The 23,349-nt window shown below is 43.1% G+C and overlaps 1 protein-coding gene across 1 annotated transcript in view; it reads left to right on the top strand.

The window, feature by feature from the left end:
• LOC138967293 (uncharacterized) overlaps positions 1-23,349 on the top strand; it is a 50,710-nt gene extending 27,361 nt beyond the window's left edge. The window contains exons 10-26 of the mRNA XM_070339824.1: positions 1,847-1,886; positions 2,583-2,680; positions 3,468-3,579; positions 5,489-5,673; positions 6,347-6,451; positions 7,493-7,573; positions 10,395-10,518; positions 11,295-11,468; positions 11,973-12,188; positions 14,126-14,244; positions 15,101-15,170; positions 16,787-17,026; positions 18,735-18,974; positions 20,366-20,590; positions 21,062-21,325; positions 22,318-22,362; positions 22,645-23,349. Coding sequence (XP_070195925.1) covers positions 1,847-1,886; positions 2,583-2,680; positions 3,468-3,579; positions 5,489-5,673; positions 6,347-6,451; positions 7,493-7,573; positions 10,395-10,518; positions 11,295-11,468; positions 11,973-12,188; positions 14,126-14,244; positions 15,101-15,170; positions 16,787-17,026; positions 18,735-18,974; positions 20,366-20,590; positions 21,062-21,325; positions 22,318-22,362; positions 22,645-22,781 — 2,475 coding nt within the window. The 3' untranslated portion in view covers positions 22,782-23,349. The remainder of the gene's footprint in view (positions 1-1,846; positions 1,887-2,582; positions 2,681-3,467; positions 3,580-5,488; positions 5,674-6,346; positions 6,452-7,492; positions 7,574-10,394; positions 10,519-11,294; positions 11,469-11,972; positions 12,189-14,125; positions 14,245-15,100; positions 15,171-16,786; positions 17,027-18,734; positions 18,975-20,365; positions 20,591-21,061; positions 21,326-22,317; positions 22,363-22,644) is intronic.

The following is a 23,349-nucleotide window of genomic DNA, read 5'->3' on the forward strand; positions in this document are numbered from 1 at the left end:
CAACTTGAGTCTCCCTATTTAGCTCCGTGTGATGCTAGATTTAGAGGACGGAGCCCTGGCCGTAGTCGTGCATGAGGACAACGAACAGGTAGGAACACAACTTGAGTCTCCCTATTTAGCTCCGTGTGATGCTAGATTTAGAGGACGGAGCCCTGGCCGTAATCGTGCATGAGGACAACGAGCAGGTAGGGGCACAACTTGAGTCTCCCTATTTAGCTCCGTGTGATGCTAGATTTAGAGGACGGAGCCCTGGCCGTAATCGTGCATGAGGACAACGAGCAGGTAGGGGCACAACTTGAGTCTCCCTATTTAGCTCCGTGTGATACTAGATTTAGAGGACGGAGCCCTGGCCGTAATCGTGCATGGGGACAACGAGCAGGTAGGGACACAACTTGAGTCTTCCTATTAATTTTAGCTCCGTGTGATGCTAGATTTAGAGGACGGAGCCCTGGCCGTAATCGTGCATGAGGACAACGAGCAGGTAGGGGCACAACTTGAGTCTCCCTATTTAGCTCCGTGTGATGCTAGATTTAGAGGACGGAGCCCTGGCCGTAATCGTGCATGAGGACAACGAACAGGTAGGGGCACAACTTGAGTCTCCCTATTTAGCTCCGTGTGATGCTAGATTTAGAGGACGGAGCCCTGGCCGTAATCGTGCATGAGGACAACGAGCAGGTAGGGGCACAACTTGAGTCTCCCTATTTAGCTCCGTGTGATGCTAGATTTAGAGGACGGAGCCCTGGCCGTAATCGTGCAGGAGGACAACGAACAGGTAGGGACACAACTTGAGTCTCCCTATTTAGCTCCGTGTGATGCTAGATTTAGAGGACGGAGCCCTGGCCGTAATCGTGCATAGGGACAACGAGCAGGTAGTGACACAACTTGAGTCTCCCTATTTAGCTCCGTGTGATGCTAGATTTAGAGGACGGAGCCCTGGCCGTAATCGTGCATGATGACAACGAACAGGTAGGAACACAACTTCAGTCTCCCTATTCATTTTAGCTCCGTGTGATACTGGATCTACATGTAGAGGATGGCGTCCTGGTCGTAATCGTGCAGGAAGACAACGAACATGTAGTAGGGACTGGGCTTAGATATATGCAGTATGGGCAAACTCCCTATTTAGCTTCGTGTGAGCGTCACCGTAAAGCCTGTCATTAATTGGGCGAAGTCGACTACGCGAAGTATATGCTTCGCGAAGCTGGCTGCACGGAGCTTTAGCACTGAGTTTTCAGTAAAATGACTTCGCGAAGTCGACTTCGGGCTCAATTAAGGACCCCCTTAAAGGGCCTCCCTTAACTGAGCCCGAAGTTGGAATAAAAAAAATAAGAAAGGTAAATTGTTGGAACGTTTATTATTGACAAAACAATACATTCACAAATATATCGACCCCATCTTGAAAGACCACAGACGAACAATGAGTAACGAGAACTTAGCTTGATCGAATGTTTCCGCCGCTTGTTGATTTCATTTAAAATTGTTTAATTCTGGAACGTTGGCAGTCTCTTTGTTTTTGGATGAGCCTGAAGTTGACCTTGCGAAGTCTTTTTGCGGAAAAAAACGTTGTGCCAAAGTTGTATGCAGCGAGCTTTGTTAAGTAGATCTAGAGGACGGCTCCCCTGGCATTCATCTTGCAGGAAGACACCGACGAACAGGTAGGGACAGGGCTACTGTGGGCTGGCTCTTTCTGCAGTCTCCCTAAAGTATTATTACGACGTCACCTATTTTTAATAGAAGAGAGAGAGGGGTAGCCGCTCGTTCATTGCTCGTCTTGTTTGTTGTTGTTGTTGTTGTTGTTGTTGTTGTTACCAACTCTTACTTTTTCGTCTTGTCTGTTTGTTTACAGGAAGTGAGGTACATGGCTGTCGACGCGGAACTCAAGTTTGGTAAGAGTTTGCGGAGAAGGAGGGTACAATGTTGTGTAGGTGTATGCAGCTAGCTCTAAAGCGTCTTTCTGCAGTGCTTTTTCAAAGTAAATTGGCAAACAAAAATGATTGACACTTGTTGTCACGTGACTCCTGTGAGAGGAATCAAAACCAGATTATTCACACCAAGAGCCTTTACGTGACAAGGGTATTTTGTTGTTTTCTTTCTCGTTAGGGTACAAAGTGTGTCGTAACTCTTGTTTTGCTGAGTTTATATTAATGAAGAGTGTTAAGGGTGGCCCCCCCTCCCCCCCCCAAAAATAAATTGCAAGCCACTAAAATGCTAATAACTTCTACATCTATTGACCGAATAATTTGATATTTGGTGTATATTAATTTCAGCTTCGGCATGACCAGTACATAAAATGGCAAGCTTATAAAACACATAGTTTGACTCTTGTGCAGTTTAAAAAAAATGATATCTCCGAATCCGGATTTGTTTTTGTTTTTAATGAGAGCAAAAGTCAGACCATCTGACTTTCAAATATGCCAATTTGTGGACTGGTCGTTAAAAAGTAGAAGTTAATTTACACCAAATATGAAGTAATTTGGTCAATAAGTGTAGGAGAAATGAGCCTTTTGGTGAGTTGCATTATCTTGGTGTCACCCTGTATGTGACGTGACGTAATATATGACGTGACGTAATATATGACGCAGGAGAACTGAGCAGTGTCCAGCTACCCACACTGACCGGTCAGTTCTCGTACCGCGTGGAGATGGTCTTCCCTCGACACAACCTCGTCAAGACTTATGATGTGAGACCACTCAATTTTTACTTTTTTTTCTTTCTTTTTTTTACTGTACACACCTGTTTGAAAACAAACAACAGCGATTGGCCCCCAAAATGGATTCGCTAATATTTTGTTAAGATTCTGTAGGTGATGTTTTTTAGAATGTGTTGAAACAAGTGTAAAATTAACATTTAGAGAAATCTACCGGATTGACTTTGTGATACGGACTTTTGAATATGATGACAAGCCAAGAATCATACAAACCAGGGTTGGGTAATTGAATGGGGTATCTGACCGATCAGTTACAATCACAGGACCTATTGTGTAAGTGGTGTAAATCCCTGGTTTGTTGCAATGATATGTTACTAATAGAATTATTGTAACGTGTCTTTCCGATATGGCTGGAGACAAAGGTTTTACATGACGTTTTCGTAGGCTAAAATAAGATTGGTTTCTTAATTCGCATGCCAGTTTTTCATGGAGCATCTGTGCCATTTTAACCACACAAAAACTACACAATGCCGAGCAGAGTCCACACAGTCACATATACAAAAAAATTAAAACAACTGACAGTGACATGTTTACACAGACCTGCAAAACGTACCATTACCCCCATTTCAAAAAATTGGAACAGAAGTAGTATAAAAAGGACGTGAACGTGCGCGCGTGTGTATGAAGTGTGTGTGCATGTGTGTCTCGAAGAATATAATTATATATCAATTAAATTTTATACTTCTGTTTTGTCCTTGTCCGTGTGTGTGTATGTGTGTACGCGTCCGTTTGTCTATCTGTCTCTGTGCGTGTTGACCAGGTGTGGTATGACTACGTCTCCAAACTGGTGCGCTACGACACTCGTGACGCACAAGCCGGTGCACCGTATTACAGTCCCTTCACCATCACCACCATTCACGACTTCAACGAAGGTGAGCCGTCCACTTCCCAACAGAATAATGTCAAGTCCAAAATTCGTGCATTCCGGCGATCGGCGAAATGGTCCAAATACAGGACCTCAAAAAATGATAGCTCTGCGGTGCTTTCATTGTTCCTCGTTAACTAAGACAGTGTTCATTGGAACAGGCCTCTTGCCCCTTCTTTTTGACCGGTGTAACACGAGAAAATTACTCCCACGAGATTTTTACTCCGGAGTAAACATTTCGTACGAAAAACTTACTCCCTTTACGAAAAAAGCACTCCCCCATTGCACGAGAAAATTACTCCCCAAGACAGGTGAGTTCCGAGTAAACATTTCGTACAAAAATGTTACTCCCCTGACGAATAAATAACGAATAAATTACTTCACCCCAACACGAGCAATTTAACTTCCCATGCCAGGTGTACGAAATTTGTACTCCCTTGTCCCCTGTTAGTCTTGGTGGTGGAAGGGGTGGAGGGAGGGTAGCGCGACATTCGTGTGCGCGAGATCACTTATTGGCATTATCCCTTCGCCCGCATCCCATTTTTGCGTACGAGATTTTTACTGGAAGTAAAAACAAGTCGCGTAAGGCGAAAATACAATATTTAGTCAAGTAGCTGTCGAACTCACAAACTAAACGCAACGCAACGCAGCAAGACCGTATACTCGTAGCATCGTCACTCCACCGCCCGTGGCAAAGGCAGTGCACGTGGAATTGACAAGAAGAGCGGGGTATTCGTTGCGCTGAGAAGGATAGCACGCTTTTCTGTACCTCTCTTCGTTTTAACTTTCTGAGCGTGTTTTTAATCCAAACATATCATATCTATATATTTTTGGAATCAGGAACCGACAAGGAATAAGATGAAAGTGTTTTTAAATTGATTTCGAAAAAAAAAATTTGATAATAATTTTTATATATTTAATTTTCAGAGCTTGTTTTTAATCCGAATATAACATATTTATATGTTTTTGGAATCAGCAAATGATGGAGAATAAGATAAACGTAAATTCGGATCGTTTTATAAATTTTTATTTTTTTTTACAATTTTCAGATTTTTAATGACCAAAGTCATTAATTAATTTTTAAGCCACCAAGCTGAAATGCAATACCGAACCCCGGGCTTCGTCGAAGAGTACTTGACCAAAATTTCAACCAATTTGGTTGAAAAATGAGGGCGTGACAGTGCCGCCTCAACTTTCACGAAAAGCCGGATATGACGTCATCAAAGACATTTATCAAAAAAATGAAAAAAACGTTCGGGGATTTCATACCCAGGAACTCTCATGTCAAATTTCATAAAGATCGGTCCAGTAGTTTAGTCTGAATCGCTCTACACACACACACACACGCACACACACACACACATACACCACGACCCTCGTTTCGATTCCCCCTCGATGTTAAAATATTTAGTCAAAACTTGACTAAATATAAAAATGGGGAGTAAAAATTTCGTGGAGGGAGTAATTTGTTCGTGCCTTGGGGAGTTTTTTTCTCGTACGAAAAGTGTACTCGGAGTAAGAATTTCGTACGAAATATTTACTCCGGAGTAAATTTTTCGTGGAGATTTTAGCTTTCACTCGAGGTGTCGGGTTAGCTAATTCTGTTTTATTTAGCTTGCCTATTGAAATGTTGTTCGCTTTCATTTGACGTGTCAGGTTAGCTAATTTTGTTTTGTTCAGGTATACTAACTGAAATATTCTTTGTTTTTCACTTCAAGTATCAGGTTAGCTAATTTTGTTTTATTTAGCTAGCTTATTGAAATGTACTTAGCTTTCACTTGGTTTCGGACCCGCAATTGTTGCATCATTTAGCATGCTTACGGAAATGTTTTTCGCTTTCACTTGAGGTGTTGACGGATTTTGCATAAATGACTCGCTCTTGTCACATGGCTGAAATGACCCTGGCTTGACCACAGGTGTGGCCTACAACATCGACACTCACCAGGGCAACTGTACAGTGACCACGCTGCCCACAAACAACACGCTGGACTCCCAGAACCAGAACTGGACCCTCGTGACGTCATCAGGTATCGAGCTCATCGCCATCAAGTCACCCCTGGAGATATTCTACCTGGACAACACCTACAAGTTTACTGGACAGGTGTGTGTGGGGGTAGTGTGTGTGTGTGTGGTTGTGTGTGTTTGAGTGTGTGTATGTGTGGGTGTGGGTGTGTGTGTGTGGGGGGTGATGTGTATGTATGTGTGAGTGTTTGTGTGTGGGTGTGCGGGGGGAGGGTGGTGTGTGGGAATTTTTTTAGGCCGCCCTTCTGTCCTATCACTGAAGAGGGCGAAAGATATGTGGGGGTGCGCGGTGTTAGGAGAGGTAGGAGGCGCGTGTGTGTGTTCGTGTGTGTGTGTGCGTGTGTGTGTGTGTGTGTGCGTGCGTGCGTGAGTGCGTACGTGCGTGCGTGTGTACGTGCGTGCGTGTGTGTGTGTGCGTGTGTGTGTGTGTGTGCGTGCGTGCGTGCGTGCGTGCGTGAGTGCGTACGTGCGTGTGTGTGTGTGCGTGTGTGTGCGTGCGTGTGTGTGTGTATGTGTGTGTGTGTGTGTGTGTGTGTATGTGTGAAGGGGGAGGGGGGGTTGGTGCGTTGATACTCCCACGTAGGGCGTTTGTACGTGCGCGTATGCTTGCGTGCGCGTTAGAGGTTGCATGCACGCATGTGTGTGTTTGTGTTCGTGGGTGTGTCTGTGCACAGTGACACATCGCACAACATTGCAAAACTTCACCTAGCTGTATTCAATGCAACTCTCTCTGTCACCCTCTCTTGACACAGAAAACTGTGCGCGGTATCCTGTGCGACGTGTTGGAGTCGAAGCGAACAGACCTGCACATTGGGTCTGGCACGCAACACTCCATCTTCCAGTTTTTCTTCCAGTCAGTGAGTATAGCACACAGTGTATAGCACTCCGTCAGTGGTGATGGTGTGGTGCAGTTCACAATGAATAAAACAATTCTAACGAAGAAACAGCAAGGACTTGAAATAATGTGGGGCGGGGATGTAGCTCAGTCGGTAGCGCGCTGGATTTGTATCCAGTTGGCCGCTGTCAGCGTGAGTTCGTCCCCACGTTCGGCGAGAGATTTATTTCTCAGAGTCAACTTTGTGTGCAGACTCTCCTCGGTGTCCGAACACCCCCGTGTGTACACGCAAGCACAAGACCAAGTGCGCACGAAAAAGATCCTGTAATCCATGTCAGAGCTCGGTGGGTTATAGAAACACGAAAATACCCAGCATGCTTCCTCCAAAAACGGCGTATGGCTGCCTAAATGGCGGGGTAAAAAATGGTCATACACGTAAAATTCCACTCGTGCAAAAATCACGAGTGTACGTGGGAGTTTCAGCCCACGAACGCAAAAGAAGAAGAAGAAGTTCCAACAACTTACCTTTCTTGTTTTTTGATTCTGAAAATTGGAACGTTGGCAGTCTTTTTGTTTTGGGATTTTTGTTAGATTATTCGATTAGCAAACCCTGCAATATACACATTTGCCAAACTAAGGATAGGCCCTACTGATATACTCGAGATTCAGAATACTTTCCAGAATATGTGCCAGTCACTATTTGCTACAGAGATGAGGAATTAAGGCTGAAATGTACAAACAAAACAAGAAAGATGAAATTGTGTGTGCAGTGACCTACATCACCGAGGAATGATACAATTCTAAACAGAAAAGCAGCAGAGAATTTCATTATTGGTTAATTTGGTAAAATGCTCGTGAAAGGGGACTCTCGTTAGAGTGGGACGCGAATATTTCATGAACATAACTATAACATTAAAGGCTTTTGAGTTTATTTATTTTAAACCAGCAGGAGACAATATAAAACGTACACTCCGTTGAATTTATAATACGATAACACTTTTCAAACAGCCTGTTGATTGCGAATGTAGAATAAAGCATGACTATATGTTGTTGTTGTGTGCAGGCCAGCTGGGAGTATGACGCTGACTCCAATGATGACATCACAATGCAGCAACCTGTTCAGCTCGTCATCATGGACGATGAGGTATGGCGTGATGTCATCTAAAATTGGAAAAACACAAAATTGCACTGTAAAGTAATGATACCTGTGTCAATTTTAACATGGACGCTGAGATATGCTGGCATCTAAACTTGGCAAAACAAAATATTGCACTGTAAAGTAATGATACATGTGTCAATTTTAACATGGACGCTGAGATATGCTGGCATCTAAACTTGGCAAAACAAAATATTGCACTGTAAAGTAATGATACATGTGTCAATTTTAACATGGACGCTGAGATATGCTGGCATCTAAACTTGGCAAAACAAAATATTGCACTGTAAAGTAATGATACATGTGTCAATTTTAACATGGACGCTGAGATATGCTGGCATTTAAACTTGGCAAAATAAAATATTGCACTGTAAAGTGATGATACCTGCGTGATTTTTATCATGGACGCTGAGATATTATAAGATGTTTGATGGGTTGTTGACAGACCAGCTGTTTTGTCGGTCCGAGGGGGAGCATATCGTCTTTTGTTTCATATTTATTGACCAAGGCCAAAGGCCGCGGTCAATATATATGAAACAAAAGTCGATATGCCCCCGAGGACCGACAAAAAAGCTGGTCTGTCAACAAACCACCAAACATCGTTTTTGTCATCATTTTGGTAGTGAGAAAATAAGTGCACAATCAACCCAGGGACCCATGCTTTAAAACACGGGTTCCGTGCTGATAACCACACGAGTCCCGGTTTGATAACCACTGGCAATCAAAGCTGGCGTGTGAAAGCAACTTTCTGTGTTTTTGAGTTCATTAAATGTTGGGATGAATATGTCAGGTTTGAGGATGCACAGTTCTGTAGGTTCATCTCGGTATTCCACCCCCTCGGCTTTCTGTTGTAAATATTAAGCTGAGTGATCGAATGTGGAAGCTACGTTTGGTCAAAGGTCACAGAAGATTTGCGTCGTGCAACGAAGAAAAGAATCGCGATCTTGTTTCCGACTCAGTACCTCTTTGTTTTTCATTAGACCTGTCATTCTGCTTGCTCGGCTTTGTTAGATGTTTGCATATCTTGTTGCTATTTTCTTTGCTTTTATTATTGTTTCTTATTTGTGCTTCGTTTATCGATACAACGTCTTGTGCACGGGTCAAAATATGTGTGTGTCCGGGGTCGTTTTACTTGAACTTGACGTTTGTGTTTCTCCGAACGTCTGTGTATCGAAACACAGATACACGCACTCCATGACTCTGTAAGAAGACAAAACATATCGCTAGGTTTCATTTGTTTTTGATGAATGTATGACCTTTCATGAAGTAGTTTTGTATTTTGTTTACTTTTGCCAGTTTGCCAGTTCGTTTTTGGAACTTTGCAAAGCAGTGTCGTGTCGTCTGAAAAGAGCCGAAGAATCCCCGAGCGTTTCTATTGGGTTTGCTTTTGATTATCCATGTATAACCTGCTTCCTGCAACTATGGTAACCGGGGATTTATTGCCTGGGGAACATGAGATTTATTTCCCTGGTGCTTGTGAATGAAAACTCGTGAACATGATGACAAGGCGTGTTGTCATCTAAAATCGGCAAAACAAATATTGCACTGTAAATTATTAATACCTGTGTCATTATTATCATGGCCGCTGGAGTATACTGGCATCTAAACTTACTTGGCAAAACAAAATATTGCATTGTAAAAGTATTAATACCTGTGTCATTTTTATCATGGATACTGAAGTATGGCGTGCTGTAATCTTACCTTGGAAATAAAATATTGCATTGTAAAGTAATGATACCTGTGTCAATTTTAACATGGACGCTGAGATATGCTGGCATCTAAACTTGGCAAAACAAAATATTGCACTGTAAAGTAATGATACCTGTGTCAATTTTAACATGGACGCTGCGATATGCTGGCATCTAAACTTGGCAAAACAAAATATTGCACTGTAAAGTAATGATACCTGCGTCATATATACCTGCGTCATATTTATCATGGACGCTATGGTTTGTCATGCTGGCATCTAAACTTGGCAATACAAAATATTGCACTGTTACTTAATGTGTTATTTTAATCATGGGCGCTCAGGTATGGCGTGTTGTCATCTAAACTTGGCAATACAAATATTGCACTGTAAAATAATGATACCGTTGTCATTTTTATCATGGACGCTAAAGTATTGGCGTGTTGTCGTCTAAAATTGGAGAGAAAACATTTTTGCACTTTGTTTACATATAAGAAAGTATCTTCTTCTTCTTCTTCTTCTTCTTCTTCTTCTTCTTCTTCTTCTTCTTCTTCTTCTTCTTCTTCTTCTTCTTCTTCTTCTTCTTCTTCTTCTTCTTCTTCTTCTTCTTCTTCTTCTTCTTCTTCTTCTTCGTCCATTGGCTGAAACTCCCAGGTTGACCCATGTTTGTGCACGAGTGTTTGATTTACGTGTATGACCATTTTTACCCCATCATTTAGGCCGCTGTACGCCGCTTTCGGGGGAAGCATGCTGGGTATTTTCGTGTTCCTATAACCCACCGAACTCTGACATGGATTACAGGATCTTTTCCGTGCGCATTTGGTCTTGTGTTTGCGTGTACACACGAAGGGGGATTAAGTACCAGCAGGTCTGCACATGAGTTGACCTGGGAGATCGAAAAAATCTCCACCCTTAACCCACCAGGCGCGGCCGGCATTCGAACCCACGACCTTCCGCACATGAGGCCAATGTCTTATCCACTGGGCCACTGCGCCCGTCAAAAGAAAGTATTCACCCCTGTGTCATTTTATTTAAATGTTCTATGCCTTCAACGACCTTTGTTTGCTGCACACGTTTCAGAGGTAGGCTCTCGCGTGAGTTTTTTGTGCTGTTTGTCAACAGGCCAATGAATTCATCGTCTACAATTTTTACAACTTTAACGACGAGCACACGTCGTATGACAACTTTAACATCGCTCCCTGCTTTACTGATGATCAGCGCATCGAGTTTGTGCTCGACTTTAACCGTGAGTTGTCCACGCTTCTTTTGTTTTATCAGGCTGGTTTCGGCACTGGGCTCAGGAACTTATGAAGAATCAAATATCGTGCAAATGCAGACCGAGACACTCATATACGAGTAAGCTAGCTTCGACACACAAACACGTACGAACGCAGTCACGCACGTACGCATGCACACACACACACACACACACACACACACACACACACGCACACACACACATGCATGCGCACACACATACACACACATGCATGCGCACACACATACGCAGACACGCACACATTTTACGCACACACGCTCGCATGCGCACACGCACGCACGCACGCACATTCACACGCACACACACATACACACACACACACACACACACACACACACACACACACACACACACACACACACACACACACACACACACACACACACACACACACACACACACACATTTTCAAAACACTCCTTTCTGTGAATAAACGGGGATACGTCAACGCGCTACCTACTTGGCCAAAGTTTTTGAATTCAGTAAATGTGTCTGTTCGATGTCGCTGATATTTTGCACATTTTGCAGAAACAAAGAAACAAAGAATGAAAGAATGTGAAAGCTGAAACAGTTAATTCAGGAAAGAAAAAACAAACATTCACAAGATCTTCGACCTTAGCACGTGTACCTGTTTTGGATTTTGACATTCTGTAGACACAAACCTTCTGTAGATGAATGCTACATTATTTATGCAATCAGACAGTTGAACGACTGATGATGTTATTTGCGTTTCCACTTTGCAGAAACCTACCACCCTTACCTAGAAACGCGGGAGTGGCGATTCAAGCAGGAGGTGCAGCTGCTACTGGCCAGCGAGACCAAGGTTTCCCCCCTCCGTGTCCAGAACATGCAGGTCACATACAACCTTGACCTTACCTATGTCGTCTTGACCCTGCTCGGGCAGGTCTCGCCACAGTGTCAGTATTTAGTTCGCGTGTCATCTGGAGTGTTGTGTTTGTAGTGCTGTGACCTTTTGATCGTGTGATTCTTTGTAGTTTGAACAGAATGGTGTGTGTGTGTGTGTGTGTGTGTGTGTGCGTGTGTGTCACTGTGTGTGTGTGTGTATATATGTATGTGTGTGTGTCTGTGTATGTGTGTATGTGCGTGTGCGTGTCTGTGTGTGTGTGTGTGTGTGTCTGTCTGTCTGTCAGATAGCACATGTATCAAAAATACTTCACCTCAGTTGGGGTAAAAAGACATTCTGATGGAAAATGAAAATGAAAATATTTTGGCTATTATGTGTGACACTTATCTAACACTAAACGACCGTGTCTTTATGATTCTGTCCCTGTCTGTCGGTCTTTTTGTCTCTGTATGCGTGTGTGTGTGTGTATGCGTACGTGTGTATCTGTCCGCCCGTGCTTTTGCTTCTGTACATAGGCTATGTGTCTCTGTCTATCTATTTATCTGACTGCGTGCAGTGCATTTCGCCGAGACAGACAAGACCCCAGTACACACGGCCCCAATGTCCTCGCCCCAGGAAGACGTGGTTGGATGCGCAGCCAGCTGTTACTACAACCACCAGATGGTCTGCAACAGCTTCGACCTGTGTCCAGACCAGACGTGTTATCTCAACACGCAACACACTGCCGGTGGAAACGTCACCAACTCTACCGTGCTGTGTCGTCACTTCTCACGTACGTCACGCTTCATTTCATTCCATTTTATATTTTACTGCCGGAATAATTTAGTTTGAAAACTCAATAAAAAAGAATTATACCCAAATTGAGGAAATGGTGCTCAGGGAGGGGACATCATCTTGCTGAAAGTTGAAATTGCATTATACATCGGTTCTTTCCCTTGTCAGAGTATTTCTTTTTTAAATAAAAAGAAAACACACCAGTAACCAGGTTAGGTACGTTTAATATCTATAATCAATATTTCGGCACGTTACTGTCTTCTTCGGGATGGTAAGCTTTATAGAAAGAATGGAATGACGGCACGTTACTGCCTTCTTCGGGATGGTAAGCTTTATGGAAAGAATGGAATGACGGCACGTTACTGCCTTCTTCGGGATGGTAAGCTTATGGAAAGAATGGAATGACGGCACGTTACTGCCTTCTTCGGGATGGTAAGCTTTATGGAAAGAATGGAATGACGGCACGTTACTGCCTTCTTCGGGATGGTAAGCTTTATGGAAAGAATGGAATGACGGCACATGACATACAGTGTCATGAATTTTTATGATGATTAATGACGTCATATTGTTTCTTTATATTATAATTATATAATATAAATATTATATATTTATTATAGCTTTTTTAGTCTGTAGCAAAGTACAGGGTGACCCTCCAAAAATTCAACTCTCAAAAATAGTTATAACTTCTACATCTGATGACCGAATCACTCACTTTATTATTTGGGGGATATAAACTTCAGCCTATGCATGACCCTTCCAAAAAGTGGCAATTTTGCAGATTCCATGGTTTGACTTTTATGCAATTTCAATAAAGGTTTCCAAATAAGGCGATCGATTCAACAGAACGAGGTTTGACATTGAGCGGTAGCCAAACTAACCTGATTTAAACTCTCCAAACTTATACCTTTTGGATTATCTAAATCTCTGAGTATACACCCTCTTAAGGCCTAAAAAAAAATAGGTGTGGTTACGGTAACCCGACCTACCCTATTTTTAGGGGCCGATCCTATAACTTTTTATTACATTTGTCACAACAAACAAAAAAAACGAGTGCAAAAAACGCAATGAAAGCGAAAGCGCCCGAGTCGCACACTTATTTCCCTGTCAAGTAGGTTTAATTTGTACACATTAGAAAAAAAAGTTTAAAAAACAAAAGTGATTGCCTACCTACCTACCCTATTTTTTTTGGCTATGTTACCATAACCACACCTATTTTTTTTTTGGCCTAATCATCGGTGACCTAAAGAAAGAAGTTACAGCTAGGTTCAGGGCAATCCCTAGACAGGAAAGCTTTTGTGCCATTGACAATTTCGGAGGTGTGTTTTGGAACACATTTTAGAGAAAAGGTAAATGTCCGCCAATGTTACCTACAGACTCGAAACTGTGTACAATGGTCGTGGACGAACTGAAGTTCATGCACAACAACTATGAACATATTTCCCAAACGCAAATTACTGGAAAAAATAACCCCTTCGTTGTCAAGTTACACTTGCGCAATGTCGCGAAATGACATGAACGCAATCATCCATGGGAAATGCTATGATCCTGACTGTAATTGCTGTATTCAAGTCACTGAATGTCCAATGTTACTTAAGGTATACTATGCCATTCGAATTACCCCAAAGGTAACAATCTGGAGGGCTTCAATTGGGAAAGTTTGGCAAACCTCGTACTGTTGAGGCGATCACCGAATTTAGCAACTTTCTTTGAAATAGCACAGAAGTCAGACTATTGGATGTATATAATTGTCACTTTGTGGAAGGGTCATGCATAGGCTGCAAATGATGTCCCCCTAATATGAAGGGATTCGATCTCAAGATGTAGAAGTTATTCACATTTTTATGGGTTGCATTTTTTGGGGTGTCAGTCAAGGGAGTCGTGCTCTGTGTTCGGGGGAAACCTGATCGATTATTTTTTTTGTTCTCTGTGTGTCAGGTGTTGTGAACGGCACTGCGGCGGGTCCAGAGCTAGAGGACGCCTTCACTGCTATCAAGGATCTGGTGTACAAGGGCCTCTTCATCGTCGTCATACCTGTCGGGGATGATGGCTCTAAGGTGAGTCTTCTCCCTCTGTCTTTCTCTGTCTTTCTGTCTGTCTGTCTGTCCGTCTCTTTCTCTCTCTCTCTCTCTCTCTCTCTCTCTCTCTCTCTCTCTCTCTCTCTCTCTCTCTCTCTCTCTCTCTCTCTCTCTCTCTCTCTCTCTCTCTCTCTCTCTCTCTCTCTCTAAGGATGTTGTGTTTTTGTGTTGTTTCTGTTTTTGTTCTTCCCCCATCCCCCTTGGTTTGTATATGGGTCTGTGGCCTTAGTACAATAAACCGTTCTGAGTTCTGAGTTCTCTCTAAGGATTACAGTCTTATAGCTTAACACATTTGCTACATTAGTACTACAGAGCCTCCATCAAAGCCGGGCGGGGTGGGGGGGGGGGGGAGTATTTGGTCGGGTCATTACTGTTTTGTCAGCCTGAGTGTCTGTCTGTAAGTTAAATAGATACGACGCCGAACCAGCCCAACCTGGCGGTGACCTTACGAATATATTTCCCTCTACTGATATGACGAAATCACAGAGACAAACTTTTTTCTTGACATTCTTTGTCATTTCCTAGGAAAACTGACATAAGAATTAACATGACTTTTGTATGACGCCATTATTAAGGACGTCTTCCCAAACTTCGCTTCGCTTTTGACGTCAGAAATGTCATTGTAGGTGGAAGGGTCTTCTTCTTCTTTTTCAGCGTTCCAGACATTCTTGTGACGTGTGAGCTCGTTTGCCCATTTGGGTTCCCCACACTATACTCTGAGAGCATAGTCAGCTTCACTCCGCTTTTGTTGGGTTGGAAGGGTCAATAAGATAAATCTTGTTTTGTTCAATCGATGTCGTATCTCATGAAAACCCTGTGTTCGTTGTGTTGACAGCAAGTCTTCTACACAGCCACTGGGGTTAGAGATGACATACTGAGCCAGACACCACACAAAGAAACGGGAGGTAAGGCCTGCCTGTCGGATTTAGTCTTTAAACAGTTTCTTTGTTCTAGTTATTTCATTAAACTCGCAAATCTTCAAAGCTTTAGAATTAAAAAAAAAAGTTTGTTGTTGGTAAGTTAATTATTATTCATTTAGTTTTTATTAAGATCACAGATATATCGACCCAGCGATCTTTTAAGTGCACAGACAAACACTAATTAGACCAAACTTACCGGCAAAATGTTCAGCCGCTTGCAGGGAAGACACAAGAAAGGCAATCAAATCTGTATATGTAATGTAGGGAGAGTTTGCCTCGTTTGACTGACATTTGGTATACTCCTGTCTCGCCTTTCTTTCTTTCTTTCTTTATTTGGTGTTTAACGTCGTTTTCAACCACGAAGGTTATATCGCGACGATGTCTCGCCTTAATGGCTACCAATAATGTGGAGCTGATGAAGAATTTATTTTAAAGAAGCAGTGATTTTTTTTGATTTTTTTTCAAGATTGTATGGTCGCAGGGCGAATGGGTCTTGTGAACAAGAGCAAGAAAGATGCATTGGGGTGTGCACGTTAAAGATCCCACGATTGACAAAAGAGTCTTTCCTGGCAAAATTGTATAGGCATAGATAAAAATGTCCACCAAAATACCCGTGTGACTTGGAATAATAGGCCGTGAAAAGTAGGATATGCGCCGAAATGGCTGCGATCTGCTGGCCGATGTGAATGCGTGATGTATTGTGTAAAAAAATTCCATCTCACACGGCATAAATAAATCCCTGCGCCTTGAATATGTGCGCGATATAAATTGCATAAAATAAAAAATTAAAAAATTAAAAAAAATCCCTGCGCTTAGAACTGTACCCACGAAATACGCGCGATATAAGCCTCATATTGATTGATTGAGATGAGGAGAAACAGAAGCTATAGTATTATTTTCATTACATGGACCGTCACATTAGATACAAGCTGTACCATACACTCTAAACCGAAGTGTTCCACTTTTGAACACCCTTTCTGTAGCCAGTTTTCAACACGGTGTGATACAGTAGACGCAAACAGGTAGCACATGCATGGTAGACACTATTGTTCAGTTTAAGGATATGACGATAGTATTATTTTCATTGCCTCTCCGGGAGTGGCCCTCCACACGAGGTTTAAGCTTTTCCGCAGCGGGGCGGGGAGACATCTAGTAGCGACGACGAAGAAGAAAAATAGACGAAGAAGAAAAATAGACGAAGAAGCCATAGTGTTGACATCTTCTTCTTCTTCTTCTTGGCGCTCGCAGAGGTTACACGATCAGTCCAGCACTGGTGATAAATGTTGTCGTTTTCTCCAACTCCTGTCGACTGCCATATAGTTTGGTATGCAAGGGAGTTGGTGACGGCCACACTTCTTTTCGTTCCTCATCTAGTAAGGGACATCGCTGTAAGATGTGTTGACATAATTACACAATAGTTTAGCTCTCCAAAGTGCATGCTCAGAAAATAAAAGCCGTTTTCCGAAGCTGTAAACGAGCTTTTATCTTATATATAGAAAACAAAAAAGACGTGTTTGAGCATATAAGAAACATAAATTGCAGTTAAACAGTGTATTACATTTCAGAATATAACGTTAGAATTATTTTCATTGCGTCTCCAGGAGTGGATCTTCACACGAGGTTCAAACTGTACCGCAGCGGAGCAGAAATGTCGAGTAACGCGCTGTCGCTGGCTGGGATTGCTGTGGACGACTGCGCCACTGCCTGTCTGGATGAGTCCACATTCGCCTGTGACGTCTTCACGTACTGCTACACCAGCGGCGACTGCCACCTCAACACCAACAAGCCCGCCAACAACACCGACCTCGTCACGATGAACCCCTTCTGCGACCTTTACACGCGTGAGTCACTCCTTGGCCGAGTTGCACGAGAAAGTTACCAACCGGGTGGGAGCCAGCCGCGGTGTTGGATTGGTTGAAATTGAGATTTGTTGTGATTTCAACGAATCAGACGCCGCGGTTTGTTCTCTACCGTTTAGTTGGCACCCGCTTGCGGTTCGTGCTTCTCAGCCCTTGTTTCCAGATATGTATTGCCTTCAAGACTCGCTGTCTGTTTCAGTTGACGTTATTTGCGTGCATCTTCACCTGTATGAGTATGTGTTGCGCTTTTTTTCCAGTGTTTTCCATCAGTAGGTCTATTGCCAATTTAGTACATTATTTCCCCAGATCAATATGTCTTGATTTGAAGAGGAGAGAGATCGAGGCGTACGTAGTTGTATCATTATGTACTAGAAATGATGAAGTTTTGACGTTCACAATTGTTCAATGATATCCTGCAATTTAACTGTAAGGAAAAGTACGTGAGCACTTATAGGTTTTGTCAGTTGTTGCGCACCTTCTTATGTATTTTGCTTTATTTATTTATTTATTTTTATTTTTTATTTTTATAGATGTGTGTGAATAATAGTTATACAGACATTGGCCCAGTTGTGGGTTCGAACCCCAGCCGGGTCATACCTAAGACTTTAAAATTGGCAATCTAGTGGCTGCTCCGCCTGGCGTCTGGCATTATGGGGTTAGTGCTAGGACTGGTTGGTCCGGTGTCAGAATAATGTGACTGGGTGAAACATGAAGCCTGTACTGCGACTTCTGTCTTGTGTGTGGCGCACGTTAAATGTCAAAGCAGCACCGCCCTGATATCACCCTTCGTGGTGGACTGGGCGTTAAGCAAACAAACAAACAAACAAACATAGACGACTATCACCTGTGCCCAGGCCAGGTTTTGGAGAGCCGTGCTGACCGCCGTGTTGTCTGTTTACCTGTCATTGTTGTTGTTACCCTCCCCCCTCCCTCAACCCTCTCTCCCACCGACCCCCCCCCCCCCCACGCCCAACAACCAAAGCGCCTACAACACCTATCATATAGCTCTATTAAAACAAGGATAAATCACAGACACCGCCCTCCTCCTACCTGAACTTAAGTTCCCCATTCTGATATATTATTTTTGCAAGTTATATTCAAATATTCTTATTTGGCTAATAATTTTTTTATGTTTCTAGTTACGTATTTATTTACTTATTCAGCCAGTAATTTATTACATTATTTTGGCATTATCCAAAAGTCTGAAAAATATTTTACATAAATAAAAAGCAAATAAGCCTACAAAACCGCTCCACTCCAACTATATTTCGCGTACACTATGGCAACAACCCCAACAAAATCTTTACTTCCATCCCCATTTTGAAATATCGCAACAACAGACTTCCAGATCTATAACACGATCATATGTGTTCTCTGTTTGCATGTCTGTCCAGTGTCCTGTCCCCCCATAAAGCATATCAACTCTACCTGTCCCAAGATAGGCCAATTGGTTCTAAGAGGACGTTAAAACTAATTATCATCAACCATGTCTGTATAACTATTATTGTTGGTGTTACCTGCCCAAGTGTGTCAGTGTAAATATCATTGTTGTTACCTGAGCAGGTCTAACCTAGACGACTACCAGCAGTACTCAGGCCAGGTGTTAGCGAGTCGTGCTGGCCGCTGTGTTGTGATCAGTGTTACCTGCCCAGGTGTGTCAGTAAACCTATCATTGTTGTTACCTGAGCAGGTCTATACCTAGACAATTACCAGCAGTACCCAGGCCAGGTGTTAGAGAGTCGCGCTGACCACCGCGTGACGGTCAGTGGTGGGGCGGAGGAGTGTGCCCGTCTCTGCTCAATGACCTCGACCTTCACCTGCCGTTCGTTTGACCTGTGTGTCAGCACGGGGGACTGTCTGTTGCGTCAGGTGCACGTGCTTGATGAAGGGGTTGCTGTCAGCAACTCCACGTTTTGCTCGCACTACTCACGTGAGTTGATGAGTCAGCTGAGAATGAGTGCTCATTGAGAATCTTCTTCTTTTTACATTTAGTCAAGTTTTGACTAAATGTTTAAACATAGAGGGGAAATCGAGACGAGGGTCGTGGTGTATGTGTGTGTGTGTGTCTGTCTGTCTGTCTGAGTGCGTGTGTGTGTGTGTAGAGCGATTCAGAGTAAACTACTGGACCGATCTTTATCAAATTTGACATGAGAGTTTCTGGGTAGGATATCCCCAGACGGTTTTTTCATTTTTTCAATAAATGTCTTTGATGACGTCATATCCGGCTTTTTGTAAAAGTTGAGGCGGCACTGTCACACCCTCATTTTTCAATCAAATTGATTGAAATTTTTGTAAAGCAATCTTCGACGAAGGCCGGGCTTCGGTATTGAATTTCAGCTTGGTGGCATAAAAATTAATTTATGACTTTGCTCATTAAAAATCTGAAAATTGTAATTAAAATTATTTTTTTATAAAACGATCCAAAACTACGTTTATCTTATTCTTCATCATTTTCTGATTCCAAAAACATATAAATATGTTATATTCGGATTAAAAACAAGCTCTGAAAATTAAAAATATAACAATTATGATTAAAATTAAATGTCCAAAATCGATTTGAAAACAATTTCATCTTATTCCTTCTCGGTTCCTGATTCCAAAAACATATAGATAAGATATGTTTGGATTACAAACACGTTCAGAAAGTTAAAAAGAATAGAGATAAAGAAAAGCGTGCTATCCTCCTCAGCGCAACCGCTACCGCGCTTTTCTGGATTGTTAATTTCACTGCTTTTGCCACGAGCGGTGGACAGACGATGCTACGAGTGTACGGTCTTGCGGAAAAAATGCAATGCGTTCAGTTTCATTCTGTGAGTCCGACTGAGCTTGACTAAATGTTGTATTTTCGCCTTACGCGACTTGTTTTTCTTTAGCATAAGCATCGTCGCCGTTATCGTTATTGTTGTCGTAATTGTTGTCGTCTTTGTCGTCGTCACCATCGTCATCATCATCGTCGTCGTCGTCATTATTGTCATCATCACCATCATCATCATCACGTTCACGAGTCATTATCATCATCATCATCATTATCTCTTTTTAGTTTTAAATGTTACTGTAGTTAACATGTTATTGAGTGGTGTAATGCCATTTTCTTGAGACACATTTATTCGGGGGGGAGGGGGTGGGGGTGGGGGGGAGAGGGTGTTGTTTTGTATCCCAATCGTTTTAATGACTTCGCCTACTCGGCTACACAACTCGATCCTAACCATTAGGGGTTTGTGTTTTATCCAGAAACATCTGTGTTTACTGAACAAACAAATTGGTTGACGCTGACCTTTACTTTTTGTACTATACATGTTACCTTTTCCCCTTTTTGACCAGGGAACTACGTGAGTGACTTCACGGTGCAGGCTGGCAAGGTTGTGTCGGGTCACGATGACACAGTGATTGACGGCGTGACGGCGGCGACCTGTGCTTACCAGTGCGTGTCGGAGGTCAGCTGTCACAGCTTTGAGTTCTGTGGCGGTCAGTGCCGTCTCGCCTCTGTCCAGCCCTCTCCCGCCATGGTCAGTGACAGCGGTTCCTGTGATCTCTACGTCATTACAGGTGACGACACACGCACACACGCGCACATACACGCACGCATGCATGCATGCACGCGCGCACGCACACAAGCATGCTAAGTACACACGCACGCACACAACCACACACGCACACACACACACACACACACACACACACACACACACACAGAGAACAAATCTACAGCAACTGTCTCAGAGCGTGCATATTTGCAGAATGTGCATATAAAACTAAGAAAACAACCTAAAAACTGGACACACAGAAAAGTGATTGACTTTTGGGGATGACAACCATAGAGGAGGGGTGGTCAATTCCATTGACTACAAACAGAGTTGTCAGTATCCTTGGTACTTTAGTATTCAATTGCAAAGACCGACAATTCATTAAATTTGTGTCGATTGATCACAAAATACTGCATACAATTCCAAATGAAAACAATGATAATACGTGTATGTCAAAGAACTGCTTGATATAAAATGTTTGCCTTGCTCGCAGCCAACGCCACAGCGGCAGACAGAGGCAAGACACCTCCAGCCAGCACGAGACCTCCAGCGGGAACACCTCCAGCCAGCACGAGACCTCCAGCGGGAAAACCCAGTACAGTGACGTCACGCACCAGCTCTACGCCCAACGTACCAGTCAAGCCACGCACGGACAGTCCGATGAAGCAGACGTCCAGCTCTTCCCCTGTTGTCCACACCATGTCCAGGGGACCGGGAAGTGGCACCAACCCTGACCCTCCCCCCACACAATCTAATGGTAAAGTGCGCACGGAAAAGATCCTGTTATCCATGTCAGAGTTCGGTAGGTTATAGAAACACGAAAATACGCAGTATGCCACCCCCAACATAATCTGATGGTAAAGTGCGCACGGAAAAGATCCTGTTATCCATGTCAGAGTTCGGTGGGTTATAGAAACACGCAAATACCCAGCATGCCTCCCCCGAGGGGTAAAAATGGTCATACACGTAAAAATCCACTCGTGCAAAAACATGAGTGAACGTGGAAGTTTCAGCCGATGAACAAAAAAGAAGAAGAAGAAGAAGAAGAAGAAGAAGAAGAAGAAGAAGAAGAAGAAGAAGAAGAAGAAGAAGAAGAAGAAGAAGAAGAAGAAGAATAGTTGCGTTGCACGACTAATTTGCTTTGGTTTCAAGACATGCTACGTTATTTGTATTTTTAACCAACATCAGGACAATACACATAGATCGAGACAGTGTTCCTCGATCTGAGACCATGACTTTATTATTACAACTATATGCGATACACTAGGAATATTTACTGGCTTGAGATATAATCAATTCATTCAAGCAAAACACTTGCGTGCACATATTCAGTCACACTCAGACTACTCACTGTATTTAGGCTAGTATCATGTCCAAAAGTGGTGGACGAGTGAAAAAGTCGGGTTGATGACAGATGAGCAAAAGAGAGGGGGTGAGAGAGACAGAGACAGGAAGAGAGAGAGGCAAAGACAGAGAGAGAGAGACAGAGAAAGGAAGAGAGAGAGAGAGACAGAGAAAAAAAGAAACAGAGAAAGGAAGAGAGAGACAGACAGACAGACATACAGACAGAGAAAGGGAGAGAGAGAGGGGAGGAGAAAGATAGAGACAGAGAGAGTGAGATGGAGTAGATTCAATGTTAGTACCAGTGACAGTAATGCGCACAGAACCTTCACGATCCATGAAGGCTTAGTGTGTTTTTAACGCTTTCAACAGGCTCTTGATTATTTTAATCCTGGTGGGTTTTTTCAGGCTGCACACAGCAACAAACGGGCGACAACAGTTCAGGAGACACAGGTCAGTAAATTCAATCTCTCGCTAAAACTAGGTCTGATATAGCGCACACACAAAATCTGTATTCTGTTAACACGGACTGGTTCCAGTTAATGATATTTTTGCAGAGTTTTTTTCGGTGTTGTTTTAAGGAGATTCTGCATTTAAAATTCTGTTTCACTGCATGGTTGGTGCCTTGTTGGATTTGTCCAACCTCACCCCACGGCTAACAATAAATACACTACAGCTTTAACTGGAGACTGAGCGCGAGCACTGGTAAAGAATGATACTATGTGTGTGTTTCAGGGGCGCGTGTGGGGCTGTCTCTGGGCATGCTGGTGGTGGGGGTGTGTCTGGGGGCGGGGCTTCTAGTCCTCGTGCAGCGCGTGCGAGGCAGGCGTGATGACGACACGGGAATGGAGCTCGTGCCTCGTAGGCGGTGACACTGCCAGAGCTACTAGTAGTCAGGACAGAATTTCCGATGACCACAACCAGTCAGCATCAGATCTACCAACAAACTCTCAGTGAGCTGCAACGCAGTGTCACAATCCACAATCTTTTTGGTCGTCGCTTTCAGCTCTTCCACTGAAGCAACAACTTCCACAGGCACAGCACGAACAACAACGATGACGCTGATTCTGATCACGACAGCAGCGAAATTCACTTATGCATCAAAACACTGGTTGCAGTATTAATGTTGCCTGTAAATACACCAATTGAGACAGTGTAAAGCCTGATAATAACTGGGCTAATTCGGCTTCACGAAGTCTACTTCATGAAGCTCGCTCAGTGCAAAAAACTTTAAACTTCGCAAATACTTCGGGCTCAATAGAAAAACCCAAAAGCGTACATCAGTATTGACTTATGTATTCATTGTGTTTCTTTGTACATCCATGTTACTTGCCTGGTTGGGATTATTATCTCCATAGTTGTGTGGCAATGTCAGGGATTTTCATCCTATTTGACTGCAGGGGCGGATCCGGAGGGGGGTTTCCGGGGTTTCCGGAACAC

This window comes from Littorina saxatilis, linkage group LG5 (genome assembly GCF_037325665.1).
Source record: "Littorina saxatilis isolate snail1 linkage group LG5, US_GU_Lsax_2.0, whole genome shotgun sequence".
Taxonomy (NCBI): domain Eukaryota; kingdom Metazoa; phylum Mollusca; class Gastropoda; order Littorinimorpha; family Littorinidae; genus Littorina; species Littorina saxatilis.